This window comes from Hemitrygon akajei, chromosome 12, assembly GCF_048418815.1.
Source record: "Hemitrygon akajei chromosome 12, sHemAka1.3, whole genome shotgun sequence".
In the NCBI taxonomy this organism is placed as follows: Eukaryota; Metazoa; Chordata; class Chondrichthyes; order Myliobatiformes; family Dasyatidae; genus Hemitrygon; species Hemitrygon akajei.
In genome coordinates, this window is record NC_133135.1 from 25,239,985 (window position 1) to 25,256,448 (window position 16,464).

The 16,464-nt window shown below is 38.5% G+C and overlaps 1 protein-coding gene across 2 annotated transcripts in view; it reads right to left on the minus strand.

Annotated features, from left to right (window-relative positions):
- The window catches only part of LOC140736808 (dihydropyrimidine dehydrogenase [NADP(+)]-like), an 888,868-nt gene that overhangs the window by 390,671 nt on the left and 481,733 nt on the right, over positions 1-16,464 (minus strand). For both annotated transcript variants that reach the window (XM_073062742.1, XM_073062741.1), the window contains exon 13: positions 4,818-5,033. In XM_073062742.1, coding sequence (XP_072918843.1) covers positions 4,818-5,033 — 216 coding nt within the window. The remainder of the gene's footprint in view (positions 1-4,817; positions 5,034-16,464) is intronic.

Sequence of the window (16,464 nt, forward strand, 5' to 3'; positions counted from 1 at the left end):
CCCGGACCAGGCTTTCATCCACAGCTGGTCAGGTTATTAATAGTTATGTGTCCTACAGGACCAGGATTTGGGTACAATACAATAAACACATATATTCAATACCAATGAGCAGACAATTGCCATCCAGGTAGACCTCCAGATGAACATGTTGGATCAGCAAGTAGTTATGTTATTTTTCTTGTATTTTATTTGTAGTTTAACTTCCCTATGCTTGTTTGAATTTTTATATAATCACTTATATGCATGTGATTGTTCAGTGAATTTTCCAGCATTTACAGTATGGTTGCTTTTGTATTTTTCTCAAGGTTTCTTAGTTTTCTTTAGCAGATGTCACACCACGTGAATCTGGCTATTTTATAAGTTATGTGTTATCATTGGAATTTCATTATCTCTAGTCTTTGAGTCTGAGATGATCATGACTGCGTTTTCCTTTATCATCTTTTTGTTCTCTTGGCTCTTTTTTAATTGCTCTTTTTTCTTGTAACACTTAATAAAACGGTTGTAAACAATACATTTTATGCCTCATTCTTGACTTCCACAGAACCTTTGGCTCTCAAACGCATCATGACCCAACAACGGGTGTATGCTGAAATATCCCTCTGAAGGTGTTGCCAGAAGTGGGCAGTCAAGTTCCTCCAGTAGTTTGCCTTTTGCTGCAGATTACGATATCTGTGTCTCCACTTGCCGTTCTGACACAAAGGCAATGACCATGGCCAGTTTATGAACACAGACTGCTTTGACAAAAGTAAGTTGTTGAATAAGTATACCAGATTACTGAATATTCCTGCACAGGGTGGTTAGGGGCACCACTCTGTAATTGAACCTTATTGCTGTTGTTTATTTAGCTCTCGTATATTATAGAGAAACTCTTGCTTTATGGCCATGATGTGCCAGAGTCAAGGATAGAAAAGGCATATTTATGCAAGCTACTCAATTCCAGGTATCAGCATATATCTGGAGTGTTCTGCCCATGGGAGCCACTCTTGGCTTGCTAGATTTGTGATCTTTCGAAACTGTTTCCTGTGACCCTTGCCACATCTTCCAATTTTCTGCTTACTGCTCTCTGGCTATATTCCTACTCAAGAGTTCATCTACTTTTCCTGTAGTTCATAGGAGCAGGAAGAACAGGCACAGGCAACTGCCCGCATTGTAAAGTTTAGCTACGACTGTTCCTGCACAGAACTATTTGTAGTGCCTAAACTTTGCAATATGAGTAGATGCTTCTTCCTGCCAGAAGACTTTCATGGCAATTTGCTCCTAGAAGCACCTGGCTACAGCCATGGAGTATCTCCACACGAAGAATCAGCCCCTTGTGCGTAGCATTCTACGCCTGTTTGACCAAATCATCCTGAAGGTCATAGAGTACTCCCTCAGTCTCTCTCAACACTTCTGCGTCTACTCACTGAGTAACAATATTTCACTATTGCTGGAAGAGTGGTGTTTGTATCTGGGTATGTCTTCTGAAGGGTTGAAAATAAAGATTGCAGCTGCTGAGCTAACTGCTTACAGCCGTGAAAGCTTGCAACAGACCGATAGAGAAATCCTCTTGGATACTAAATTTCTAGGCATTGTGTTTAAAATTGATTTGAAATGACCTATTTTTTTTTAAAAGATTCCCTATTGCTTGTCTTTTATTAAATAAACATACAGGACATGCATAATAGAGTATCTCAGTTAGAACTCGGCTGAAAAGCTGGTGCAGGGAGCAAGGATTCATGTTCTTAGACCATAGGGATCTCTTTTGGTGTAGAAACAACCTTTATAAGAGGAATGGATTGCAACTGAACCAGAGGGGACCAATATTCTTGCAGGGAAATATGTTATTACTATATGAAGAGGTTTAAACTAGATTGGCAGATGTGTGGGACTCTAAACAGGAGCAAGTTATGGAATAAATAGTAGCTAACAAGAACAGTTCTAGTCATCAGGATAGATAGGAACACAGTAAAGGCAGGGAACGTAATACCCAACAAAGGAACATTTTGAGACTTTATAAAGTACTGGTGAGTATTGTGAGTCATGGGTGGAGTATTGTAAGCAGTTCTGGGCCCCTTGTCTTAGAAGGATGTGCTGAAAGGAGGTTTACGAAAATGAATCCATGATTAATGGCTTGTCATATGAACAGCGATGAATAGCTCTGGCCTGTATTTGCTAGAATTCAAAAGAATGAGGGGTGGCCTCACTGAAACCTATCGAATGGTGAAAGGCTTTGATAAAGTGGACATGGAGAGGATGTCTGCTATGATGGGAAAGTCTAAGACCAGATCACACAGCCTCAGGATAGAGGGGTGTCCTTTTAGAATGGAGATGAGGAGAAATTTCTTTAACTAGAGTTTGGTGAATCTGTGGAATTCTTTGCTACAGGAAGTGTGGTGGCCAAGTCTTTATGTATATTTAAGGCAGAAGTTGATAGATTCTTGATTGGGCAGGGCATGAAGGGATACAGGGAGAAGACAGGAGATTAAGCGTGAGATGAAAATTGGATCATCCATGATGAAATGGCGGAGCAGACTTGGTGGGCCTAATGGCCTAATTCTGTTCCTATATCTTATGGTTTTATTGATTTCAATATACAGTAGAAGGTTTAACAGGTAAGGAGGACAAAATTAAAGCATGAATTGGCTCTGAGGACTGCAGTGTTATTGGAATAATGAAAACATGGCTGATGGTAAGGAATAACTGGCAGCTCAATATTTCAGGAGACAGATCATGAGGAGGAGGAGGTGCAGCCCTTTTGATAAGGGAGGACATAATAACAGTACTTAGAGGTGACCTTCTTCAGGGATCATCCAGTGAGGCCATATGGGTGAACATAAGAGATACTGCAGATGATAGAAATCCGAGTAACACACAGAAATTTCTGGAGGAACCCAGCAGGTCAGGCTGAGTTCCTCTCCTCTATGGAAAAGAATAAACACTTAATGTTTTGGGTGTAGACCCTTCATTAGAAATGTGGATAGAATTTAGAAACAAGAAGGAGAGGGTCACTCTAGTGTGGTTGTATTATAGGCACAATAGTCAGTAGGAACTTAACAAGTTTATAGAGAAATTGCTCATAGTTGTCAGAATAATAGGGTGGTATTAGTGGGGCATTTTAAAATCCCTATTATTGACTAAGCCATCCAGAGTGTTAACGGACTGGACAGAGTGGAATTGGTGAAATATATCCAGGAAAATTTCCTGAGTCAGTATACAGGAGGCCCTGCTCAAGGGTGCAATGAGGGATTCCTCTATGGAATGAGATCGTTCCTATAACTAAAGTACAGTCCAGGTGCACTTTGGCTCAAGTAACAATAATTTTTGGTAGTGATGTAGAAGGTTGGACAGATCCGCAGGTGAAGGTCCTAAACTGGAGCAGGGCTAATGCATCCAGTTGTGATAGTCTCTACTGTGCAAAGATGTCTGTCAAAGTTGTTGGTGACATGCTAAATCTATGAAAAGTAGAAGTGCTGTCATGACTTCTCTATGAGGACGCTTATGTGCTGGTCTCAGGTCAGGTCTTCTGAGCTGTTAATGCCAAGGGATTTAAAGCTATTGACCCTCTCCATCTTTGCTCCCCTAATGGGATTCGTTAGAGCTGAGACCACTTAAACCCTAACTCAACATAAAGATGCACTTAAACTGTGAATTATTATTTCAATTCTGAAAAAGAACACGGACAGTTTTTATTGAAATTCAAGCTGGTAACATAATTCATCTTCACATGATATAAACGGGAAATTCCATTTTGAAATACCAGTCCTATCATAAATGGTAACACTGGACAACAAAGATTTTGCTCCCTGAATACCTTTAGCTGTATCTTATGAATTTTAGGCTGCTGATCATGAAAATTACCATGAAATTTCCCGATCATGCACCATTCTTAAAATAAACTTATGTTTATTATTTCAATTCATAATTCAAGTCAATTAAAATGTTGCCTACAATGTAAGCTGGAAAGTTTCCTATCTTATCCAGGTATATTTGGGCATGCTTAGATGGTACGGCTGCTGCATGACAGGACAGGTTTTAGTAATAATTATTGGGTTCAGCACTGTAAGGATTTGCTATTTGAGACAAATGTTTCCCAGAATAACTGATGCCAAGATTAAGGAAAGCATTTTTGTCGGTCCATAAATCAAACAGGTCATCAATGACAAACAATTTGAAGAATTTCTAGCGGGACTGGAGAGCATCACATGGAAGGCATTCAAGGAAGTTGTTGAAATTTTTCTCGGCATCTACAGAGCACCAAACTACATGCAGCTGGTTGAAAGCATGCTTCAAGCATATAAAACCATGAAATGCAACATGTCACTAAAGATTCATTTTCTGCATTCTCATTTAGACTTCTTCCCTGCAAATCTTGGTCCTGTTAGTGAAGAACACGGTGAAAGGTTTCACCAGGACATTACGGTCATGGAGAAAAGACATCATGGCAACTGGAATCCATCAATGCTGGCGAATTATTGTCGGACACTTAAGCGAGAAGCCTCAGACACTGAGTACAAATGAAAATCATTAACAAAATATTTTTAACTTAGTTGAACTATTGCACAGCATCAGCAGCATTATGCAATTAAACACATTATATTCAATAAAAGTTAATTTGTTGTTTCTCCAAATTCCTATGTGATACAAGTAATCTGAAATTATATTTGTGTTCATCTTCAAGCAGTCTATCATAAACAAAAATAAATTCTGAGGAAGCAACACTTCTGAAAAAATATGTTGTCCAGTGTAATAAAGTGCCTATTGTCCCAGAGTGTTGAATATTTGTTATTACTGCATGAGCAAATTGCAAGCTGCTCATTTATTTTTTTATGTGTTCTTACCTTATCTAGAGAGAATGTTTTAGTCAGAGCAAAGGCCCAGCCTGCCTCAAATGCTCTTCGAATCATTGCAGAGTTAGTTGTTGGAGCGGCACTGGCTAAGCCAAAAGGATTCATGAACTTCAACCCAGCGAGTTCAACGCTAATGTCCACGAGGTCAATAGGGGTGTAGAAAAGAGGTAGTTCTGGCTCTCCAGTCACCAGGCAACCATGTAATGACTGTAAATTAAAAATCAAAATAATCAAGATTAAATTACAAAGAGAATCTTATTAAACAGCTTCACAAAATCTGTCCTTGAATTATGTTAAACAATTTGTTTACAATACAATTCCTTACCATCTCCGAAAAAACTCATAAACAGATAACAGCAGTCTAGACTAAATAATACATGTTTTTTTTTACTCTTGAAAGAGAGCTGACATTTATGCAAATTGTCTTTTTTCAACTAGCCAAAGATATGTTATAATATGTCTTCACAGGTGCGGTATTCCATTTATGTTTGGCAATTTCCAATTTATCTTCTCTAGACTGGATGTAACCGCATCAACTTGTGTTATGCTAACATTTAAATATTCATTAATCCATCATCTAATGCACAGACCTAAGCGACACTGGCAGTTCCAATTTCAAACTACTCAAACAACCAAAGCAACAGCACTACTCTATCAATGTACCAGACATACACTTACAGTACTGTTAATATATGTGTTTAAAGTTGTGAAATTTATCAACAGTTTGTTTCAATTACAAACAATCTAAAATAGAAGGAGCTGATATCTCTACGTGCAAGTCCAAAGACAGATGAATTGTTTAATCTATCCAGAATTGAGTTGATCAAATATTGCAGATCGTTAGGCTCCTGTTAATTATGAAGGACTCAGTTAAAAATTTGTCAGAAATGCTGAACAAAATATTAAAGTGAATTCATGTCCCCACCCAGCACTTTGCAAGCCCCCTCTCCATGTTTGCCTATTCCTTTTAATAATACAAATATCTCATATTTGTATTTTTAACACAAATATCTCATCAGACCGTCAAGTGGCAGCAATCCAATGCAAAAAAAAAAACATACACACAAGGCCAAGAAGTTCAGTTGTTGTTCAGTCCACATTTCAGGATGGGGAAGAAACATGATCTAACTGACTTTCCAGATGGGTTAGTTGAGTATATCAGAAACTGCTGATCTCCTGGCACAACAGTGTCTGGAATTTACAGAGGATGGTGTGAAAAGCAAAATCAAATGAGCAACAGTTCTGTATGCCCTTTATGTAAAATCTAATGTCCCTACTAAATGCTTATGACTTTGTATTTCCATGAAATGAGACCATAAGATACAAGGGCAGAATTAGGCCATTTAGTCCATCGTCCACTCCGCCATTTTCATCATGGCTGATCTATTTCCCTCTCACTCCAATCTCCTGTCTAATCAAAAATCTATGAATGCCTTGGCCTCCACAGCAGCCTGTGGTAATGAATTCCACAGATTCACTACTCTCTGGATAAAGAAATTCCTTCTCATCTCCATTCTAAATGGACATCCTATTCTGAGGCTGTGTCCCCTGGTCTTAGACTCCTGCACCAGAGGAAACATATGACGTAATTGTCATCTGACAAAAATCAAAGACAAAAGCACTGTATTTCTTCAGGTAAGGCTGCTTCAATTGTTTTTAATTCAATTGCTTAGGTTTAGTACACTGGGCTTGCTACACATTTCCTCTGACTTATAGAGTTGTTTCTGTTGTTGTTCCCCATGATTGTCCAATTGTAATTATACAGCTGCCTATTGTTATGCTGCTGCTTGGTGATTTTGCAATGACAACCACTCACATCCTCCCACCCAGACCATCCAATTCCCGCACTTCACCCCACCCACACACAGTTGCTGTTGTTCCAATTACAGCCACCTCAGCGAAGCCAATTGGCATTGCCACTTCTCTGCATGGCCGCCAATCAACCTCTCAAAAGCTCTGAATTTAATTTTCCCAAGTGAATCCCCAATCTTTATAATCCCCCAGAGAAGCATCTCTCTTTAATTAATTAATTTCCCCAGAGAAAACCCGTCTTCAATTAGTTTCCCCAGGATAACTTCTTGTCATTAATTAATTTGTTGACTGAAGCTTGGATCTTTATTTAATTACATACCTAATATGTAAACACCATTTCAATTCATTAACCCTACTACTCTAGATATTTTGAACATCCTCCCTGGGATAGGGATGACCTGACTTACGGAAATCCAACTTTATGCAAATTGTCCAGTACATTTTAAAACATCTTTCAAGATTTTACTATTAACAAAATATTTATTAGTCCTCATTCATGTTTCTATAGTACATATATTCCATTAGTTTAATTATAAATAGTGTTAGGGTGATTATTCAATGAAAAGAAAGAATTATAGCAAGTGCACATAGAACAATAACATACGTGGTGCTGCAGAGAACAGACATCTCTGACTTATGGAAAAATCAGCTCAAGCACATCTCTCAGGAATGGAACCTTTACATGACCTGGGTGGGGACTGCTGGTATTTTTTGGTGTAATACCGCTTTATATTTATGAATTGCAAATATTCACTTCAGACTTTTTTAAAATCTTTTCCATTTCTATTTTCTTTGATGCCGTGGTACTTCTCCAGCTCTCTCCATGTCCTGTCCTTTTCTTATCTTCCGTCCTGGCAGTTTTTTCTCCTCTTCTACATCCTATTTATTCAAGATTCCTGCATCTGCTCCATGATTACCTGAGTTCTAGCAGAGTCTGTATTTATTTCAGCTTTCTGGCATTGCTCTGATATTCTCTGCCGATCTCTCTAATGTTGATCTAAATCTGTCTAGAGGCCTTCCTTTACTCTTCATCCTTTAGCCACCTCTCTGTTATATGTATTTCTCCACTGACATGTTAGCACCAATACATCACAGCAAATTTGTAATACATGTAAATGCATATGGCAAATAAAGCTGACCTTTCATCTTTGAATCTTGAAATAATATAGAATTGTTTCACTGCATATTCACACAACCCACATCCCTCTCCACAATCCCCATCTTGCCCTCCCTGCATATTCAATGTTTTAGGAACAGCTTCTTCCCCTTTGCCATCAGAGTTTTGAATGGTCCGTGAACCCATAAAAACTGCTTTTTTTACTTGCCTTTTGCACTATTTATTTTGTAACTTATAGTCAGTTTTATGTCTTGTGCTGTACTGCAGCCATAAAACAGCAAATTTCATGACATATGTCAGTGATAATAAACCTAATTCTGATTCTGCCTGCATATTTTCCTGTTGCCATATTCCAGGCCACTACCTTTATATTGTACTTTTCCTTAAACTGCTTTGCCCTGAAGACTACACAGTTTTTGACCCTTGTCTTCAATGATCCATAAAGTCAAAACTATAAAATTTAATTGACAGAGAGGCGAGGCAAAAAGGTAGACAGGGAGGGCAAAAAGAAGGTATATAGATAAAGCAACTTTTAAACTTAAGCCATAAGGATAAAGTAAATATGGTAACCTGGGAAACATTCTAATTTGAAACACCATTTAGGCAAAAGGAAAGGGAAAGACAGAGATAAAAATGTCATGAGAAATGCTCAATATTTCCATATACGAATTTCAAGTTGGAGTCTGAGTTACATGACCCAGAAGCTGCTGCATGCTGTCCAAGATTCCAGTCTAAGCTACTCATTTCAAATGCATTTGGCCCACATCCTTCAAATCTTTTCTATCCAATTACCTTTTGAAGGTTGTTAACGTACTTGCCTCAGCCACTTCGTCTGGCAGTGCATTCCCTATACTGACCACTCTCAGGGTGTAAAAAAGTACCCCTTAAGTTCCTATGAAATCTCTCCTCTCTTACCTTAAACCTATGCCTGCCAGTTTTTTCTTTATAGTAAATTATATTAGTAATATAATCAAAATATTAATAGTAATAAAAGTAAATTAATAATGCAATAATCATGATAGAATTATCAATGCAAAATGCAAAAAAATTGCAGATACAATTAATATGAAATAACAATAGAAAATACAGATGGAGAGACTCAGTAAGTCAGGCAGAATCTGTGAACAGAGAAGCAAAAGATATTTCAGTTCAATGACCTTTCAACAGAACAAATACTGAAAAAAAATGGGGAAATTGAAGCATTCGTTAGACACAGAAGATTGGGAAAATTGTTATTTGTCGAGAAGAGGAGAATATGAATGGAGAGAAGGAGCGCCATGATCAGAGGTTACTTTCCAGTTCATCCTCCACACACACTGCCTGACCTGCTGAGTAATTTCAGCATCTGCTCTTTCTATTTGAACTTCTAACCTTACTTCACCATATCTCCACTTGACATATCTTTCAACTGACAGCCACATACACACACATCAGCCCTGCTATACCAGTGAGGCTGGGTCAATGAGAGTGATATTGGGATGAATCGGAAATGGTATGAACCAGGGAGTCCATTTCCTTTAATTATTACATTGATGTATCCAATGAGGTGAAACATGTTGGCCCCCAGATCAGTAAAAATTGATGTAGAAGAATGGCCAATTTGAAGAACTAAAGATACATTTTTTTAAAAAAAGATACGTAAGTGCTGAAAGCTGACTAGGAGAGAGTTCTGGAGGAATTGTGAAGTATGCAATGCAAGAGGTTTTATTCTATCCATTACTGAATCCCAAGGTGATTCACTAGACCAATAACACAACCTCCCTTTTCAAAGCACAGTATGAGAGCCCAGGAGAAAGTTGCTAGTGGATTAGAATTCCTGGAAGACAGAAATAGATAAAGGAGTTTTAGGAATCTATACATTTTAAGTGAGAACAGAAAGAATATTGAAGTTAATGAAACTTACAACATGAGAGGGAAGTACAACTGGAGATCGAGACTCTCACATGCAGTTAGCGCAAGCAATTAATGTCAGAATTATCCTTCAGTGCAATAATCAATGGATTGTATGGCTTGCAATGAATATAAGGAAGGCAAAGACTCTGCAGGCAAAGGGTGGAACTATTAGGGCAGGTGTTTTTCATGACTGTCTTACTAGCAATAAGCTGAGAGATCTGTCTAATTGTTTAAGTAAGTTTATATTTAGTAAAGGGAAATATGCCAGAAAAGCAATTAGTAGGAATGCACTCTCACATGAAAAGGTGTTCAACAAAATTTCTGAACATCACTCTAAATCCCATAAAGCAAAGACTGCATTAAGAGGGACTAAATATTTTAAAGAGCCTGGTCAGATTCTGACTTGTGGCCAAAAGAATAATTACTGATTATTTCTCAACAGGGATAGAGAAAAGAGAGTTAGAATTAGTATAGATAAAGTGGTGAAAAAGGCACATGAAATGCTTTTCTTCATTGGCCACAACATGGAGTACCTGAGTGGGGACATCATATTACCCTTGCACAAGCTGGGACGAAGGGCTTGGTTCCCTACTGTATTACTCTATGACTATTTCCAGCTTCTGGAACACTTCACTATTTTCTCTTCACAGATAGTAAGCAATGGGGTGGTTAGGGAGAAAGCTATTGACTGTTGTTGGGCTGCTCCTAGGGATCGCAGAGGTGTTGGTGCCCCGATCAACTCCTTTAATGTCCTCTTCACTTGCAACTCAGCCATTCATTCTGTTCACTATCCAGAGAACAGTGGCATAATTTCCTGACACCAGTCCAATCTCCTGCACTCAGCATATTGCTCTCTCCAATTTAAAAAAAAAGAAATAACAATGCTGGAAATATAAAATAAAAATAGGGTGAACTGGAATAAATTTTTCCAATATATGGTAATCAACAAAAACCCTCTTTTTTCTTGATCTCACACACACACACCACGCCTACCCGCATACTTGCAATATTTTCTAGTCTTCTTACTCTGTTGCCACTCACATTGATCCATAACCTCCCAATCCTCCACAGCAGATCTGAAGTCAGATATCCCATGTCTCCCTGTTTGTCTCTCTCCTCTTTCACTCTTAATTCTACCTTCTCATTCCTATTGCTTTTTAAAATTCAATCTACTTTGACAAATGCATTGAAATGAAAAACTTCCTGTGTTCAACCATAACTATATCACTATATACTGCATGCGCTCTCAGAAGTTTAGGGCACAAGCATTAACATTTCCCAGTGTCCCAAAATATAAACAAGGTAATTATTTCAAAATTTAACTTTATTTGGGGTAATTTTATTCTGAAAATCTTCAACAACTTATTTTCACCCATCCTTTTCCTTGCATTCTTTCTCTTTTTTATCTCAGACCAGTACGACTCAGCCTCTCTTTCTCTATTGGGTTTACAGAACCCAATAGAGAGAAAAAAAACTAGCTATCAGATTTCTTGCCCTCTCTTTCATTAATAACATAGCCTATCCTGAAAAAGAAAGTGTCAGCATGAACTTCACCTCAGTAAAAAGTTTGACATTTGTGAATTTTTGAAAAAAACTTCTGAGCAGAAACTATTAGAAACCAAAGAAGAAATATATCTTGTTAAACTGACTGACAGAACAGTTGAATTCTGGGAAATGAGGTTATCCGTGCAAGCTGAGACTGCAATCCAAATTCAGCTCACAGCATTTCAGCTCAAGGCAAAAATATCAACTCTCGATCCATCTGCCAAGATACTGGACTCCCACAATTCTATTAAAACAGTTTCCTTCTTCCTTCTAACTCAGCAACTGTTAAAAAATTGGACATTTCTCAATGTTATTTAATTTCTTTTCGCAATGGATTGACCTTTGTATCTGTTAAATCCTTCATTAAAGTTTTAATGTGACACTCTTGGCATTTCTAAAGGTTTGTTTGTTGTCTGATTCAGTATAGTATTTTCAATTACATGCTTATTACATTCAAGAGAATGCATTGAAACTTGCGCTTTCACTTTACTGTGAAACTCCCGCCCTTGCTTCTACTAAAACTAGCGAGGGAAGAAAAATGTAAAGTAGCATGTTAGTATAGAATTGCACATATGTTCATAGCAATTAATGAATGGAATATCTAATACCGGCAGCTATAACGAATACGTAGTTCTGGACTGCTATGCAACAACACCTCACAAAGAATGGTGACTCTTTGGAATGGGCTGCCCAGGCTGATGAGCGAGGCTCATAATATCATTAAATTCAAAATGGTTTTAAACTAGATTTTGTTAGCAGATTAGATGCACCATATAACTAGTGAATTCTCAGTAGTGTTTTATGCTCTATCCTTGTAGATTTTTCTAGTCTTGCATGGGCAACATTCTCGTAAAGCAGTCTTACACTATTAGTACCGAAGATACAGTGGCAAAGATGCATGAAATAATTAATATAATTTCACAATAACTTAACTTGACATGACTATAATATTGTTACAGTCTGTTGCATTAGAGTGTAAAATTATTATTTTTCTAGTAATTTAACTTTTACTATGTTTGCTCGTATCGTTATATATATGCAATTGCTCAGTGAATTGTTTAGTAATTGTAGTATAGCTGACAGTGCATTTTCTAGTTGCTTCTTAGTTTACTGCACCAGGTGTCATGTCACTTTAATCTGGCTATTTCATAGGTAATTTGTTATCACAGTGGCATTGTTATCTTTCTAGTCTGAGCTAGTTTTTACTAAAGATCAGCCACGATTTTGTTGTTCTTTGTCTTTTTTCTTTGTTCATTTATTTGCTCTTATAACACCTAATAAATGGCCGTAAACAACAAATTTTATACCTCATTCTTGACTTCTGAAGCACCTTTGGATCGCAAAATTACTCAAATCCAACAACTTGCACAGGTGCTACCTCATCTACTGATTATTTCACACATTTTTTGTTTCTATTTCTTATTTTTGGGAGCTGCAGTTTTCTGCTCCCTGTTTCACTTACATTTTGTATTCTGGTACTCAAACAATCCAAGGGCAAGTTCAGGAAAACAAATTAAATGCTTAATAGTATTTACATAAACAAATGATATTCCTCTTTCTATCCTCACCTAAATAATTATGGGGAATTCAGTTATCAGGGAGCAGTTCATTTGAACAGAATAAACATTTTTCAATTTACTGAAAAGTGCTTTAAAGACTTTTCATTGATTCCTATCCTCTATCATTTTCCATTACTGAGAAAGCAAAATGATCTGTAATCTCTCGCCGCCACTCTGAACAAGAGATCATTTACTCCGGAAATAAATTCTTAGCTTCCCTTCTAATAGATAAAGGTAGCCTTAATTTAATAATTAATGGGCAAATAAACTCAGTTATGCTTAAGATGGCACAGCCTATTTTCCAAGCATGCGAAAAATGCTGAAGAAAACCTAAACAGGATTTCAAAAATTAGACAAGAAAATCTGCATTTGCAGGGAATCCAAGCAACACACACAAAATGCTGGAGGAACTCAGCAAGCCAGGTAGCATCTATGGAAAAAAGTAAATCTGAAGAGTCCTGGCCTAAAATGTCGACTGTTTACTCTTTTCCATAGATGCTGCCTGGCCTTCTGTGCATCTTGTGTGTGTTGCTTTTAAAATTTAGACAAAAGTTGTCTTTAATATATTAGTAAACCTGGAATAAGTAGACTACCTCATTAGTAGAACAAGTCATGCATATTTGGATGCATGCATTAGATTTGTAGCAAATATCCTGAGTGGCATTTTTGGTACTTCCTGCGAAATTCCTGAGGAAGTTTTAAAAAGCAAGGTATAATAACCAAAAATTAACTTTTCTTTTTCCTTGTGGAAACTATAGAGAGGGTGCACAGGAGATTTCAAGGATGTTGCCTGGATTGGGGAGCATGCTTTACGAGAATAGGTTGAGTGAACCTGACCTTTTCTCCTTGGAGCAATGAAGGATTGGATACGACCTGATAGAGGTGTATAGGATGATGAGAAGCATTGATCATGTGGATAGTCTGAGGCATTTTCCACGGCTGGAATGGCTAACACAAGTGGGCACAGTTTTAAGGTACTTGGGGATGTACAGAGGGGATGTCAAGGGTAAGTTTTTTTACGCAGAGAGTGACGAGTGTGTGGAATGGGCTGCTGGTGACTGTGGTGGAGTTGGATACAATAGGGTCTTTTAAGAGACTCCTGGACAGGTTCATGGAGCTTAGAAAAATAGAGGGCTATGGGTAACCCTAGGTAATTTCTAAAGTAAGTACATGTTTGGGACAGCATTGTGGGCCGAAGGGCCTGTATTGTGCTGTAGGTTTTCTATGTTTCTAAATAGGGAGCTATGCATCCCATTAAATCTATGACAGTTTACAGAGCAATCCTAATATACCCGTTCCTTGTCTTCTCTACACAAGAGATTCTGCAGATGCTGGAAATCCAGATTAACACACACAAAATGCTGAAGAAACTAAGCGGGTCAGGCAGCACCTATGAAGTTGACATTTCGGGCCATAACTGTTCATTATGTCCTAATTAAGAGTCTCAGCTCAAAACATCGACTCCTTATTCCTTTCCATAGATGCTGCCCAACCTGCTGATTTCCTCCAACATTTTGTATGTGTTAGTCTGTCAGCTATTCTCTCTGACATACCCGTTAATTCTATACCCATCTACATTAAGGGCAATTTGCTGTACCCAATTAACCTACCAACCAGCACATCTTTTGGATGTAGGATGAAACCAGAACATGCAGGAGGAACCCATATGGTCTCTGGAAGAACATGCAACCCACACAGGTACCAGGAAAGATCAGGACTGCTGGAGCTGTGAGATGGCAGCTCTCTGCTGCATTACTATGCCAGCTTCAGCATAACGACCACCAGGCTAGGCTAAAAATTCAAGAGAAAGGAACTAGCATTCATCTGTACAGGGAGAGGGAACCAAGTGATTGTGATAATTTGAGTATGTTTCACAAGTCTTAAGAGAGCAGGGAGGTGGCATGGGACACTAGTACCATCTGGAGCTTCAGACACACTGAGGATTGATGTTCATGATTATGAGAGCAGAACAAATAGTAATGGAATCAAAGACTTTTCCAACAGCCATCAGGTCTGAGAGCGCAGAGCAAAAGAGAACAATTGTCATTGTCAGCAAAGAAAAAAGAAATCCAGTATAAGATAATTAAAAAGGAAAAAAACTAGACTATGCCCTTCAAAAAGGTTCAGAAGGTTGTCATAGCTGGGGGTGGTAGTGGGGATAAGCTCCCATTACTTATAAAGTGATCAAATGGCTTCTGTCTCTAACAGCCTCTGACAACCAAGTTTAACTCTTGGCCTTCACGTGTGGCTTAGCTACTAGGCCCGGTGGAACTATTTCTACTGACAAGAGAAGGGGCAAAGGCAGACCACTGGTGCCTCAAAACCAGTTGCTTCGAGCAGGTGGGGCTCATCAGCCTTGGACAGCAGCCCACCTAGGAGAAGGAAAACTCTGATTTTAAACCTCCGCTGCCTTGCAACCATACCCACCTATGGGAAAGGCTTCGGGAGTAAACCCCGAGGAAGAAATCCGGAGCTGGGGTGCCTAAGGCAGTTTGATGTCACTCTGGCAGCCTATGCAACGACACTGGTGCCAAGCTGTATCGGCGCTTGCCCTTCCCTTGGACTACATCAGTGACGTGGAGAGGGGGAACGCGCTGCGTGGACAACAGCTGATTCTTCATACCTTCCTGCCCAGGCTTGTGTCCTAGAGAGGACACAGTCCACTAGAGGCACAAACTGTGATCCCCTGGGATTGACAGCTGCCTACTATTACTCAAAAAGAGTAATTGTAGGCAGCTGTGTTCTGATCTTGGCCGTGTTCTCTTGATTTTCCCATAATTCTTGAATCTCTGGTAGTCCAAACATGTGTCTACCTCTACCTTGAATATAGGCCATGATTCTGCCTTCACAGGTCTCTATGGCAGAGAAATCCAAAAAATTTATGGCCTCCTAAAAGAAGAAGTTCTTCCTGATGTCCGTACTCTAAAACTCTCATTCCAGACAGCTTCTATGAGGGAAACCACTTCCCAGCCAAGAACATTCAGAATCTTACACATTTCAATGGGAATAATGGGTGGAGTCAGCAAACCAAAGGCTATGATAGTCTGAGCAAAGGATAGTAAAGATGCCTATTAATGCCTCCAAAGAAGAAAAAAATATCTTATCTGCAGTTTCTACAAAAGTTGTTTCAGTCAGTTGACATAAATCTTCAGAAACCATAGGTGTTTAGGTTGCTTCTCAAGCATCCCCTTTTTTCACTTTTCAGTTCTCATGGATTTTGTATCCCATGTGTCCAAGGTCACTTGCACCCCATCTTTTCTCAGAATTAACAGTCATTAAACTTGCTATTAAATTTGTGATTGAATTCCATGTACTTCTATTTCCACTCTGTAACTTTCTAGCTTCTAGCAAACTGTCTCACAAAAGTCTAAAGATTACACACTTGAAGTCCTCAATTGATCCCAAACCTGTTGTTTTGAATGGAACAATTTCCAGATTTTTGCTTCACTATAATAAAGTTGCATATGGTAAAATATGGCTCTGAAAGGCAATATGCTTCTATATCTCCTCTGAGAAGATGAGAATACTATGGGTAGGCTAGCACTTGAGAATTAGGTATTTCATAGCATAGGAAAGCTCAGAGAAGAGATTATTTAAAATTACAGATATATATGGTCCCCCAAAGCAAGCACTTGGCTCAAACAAGCTTTTAAGATCTAACTGAGCCTCTCTCCATATTTCCCTTTTCAAATTTACCAGCATTGTTCAGCGT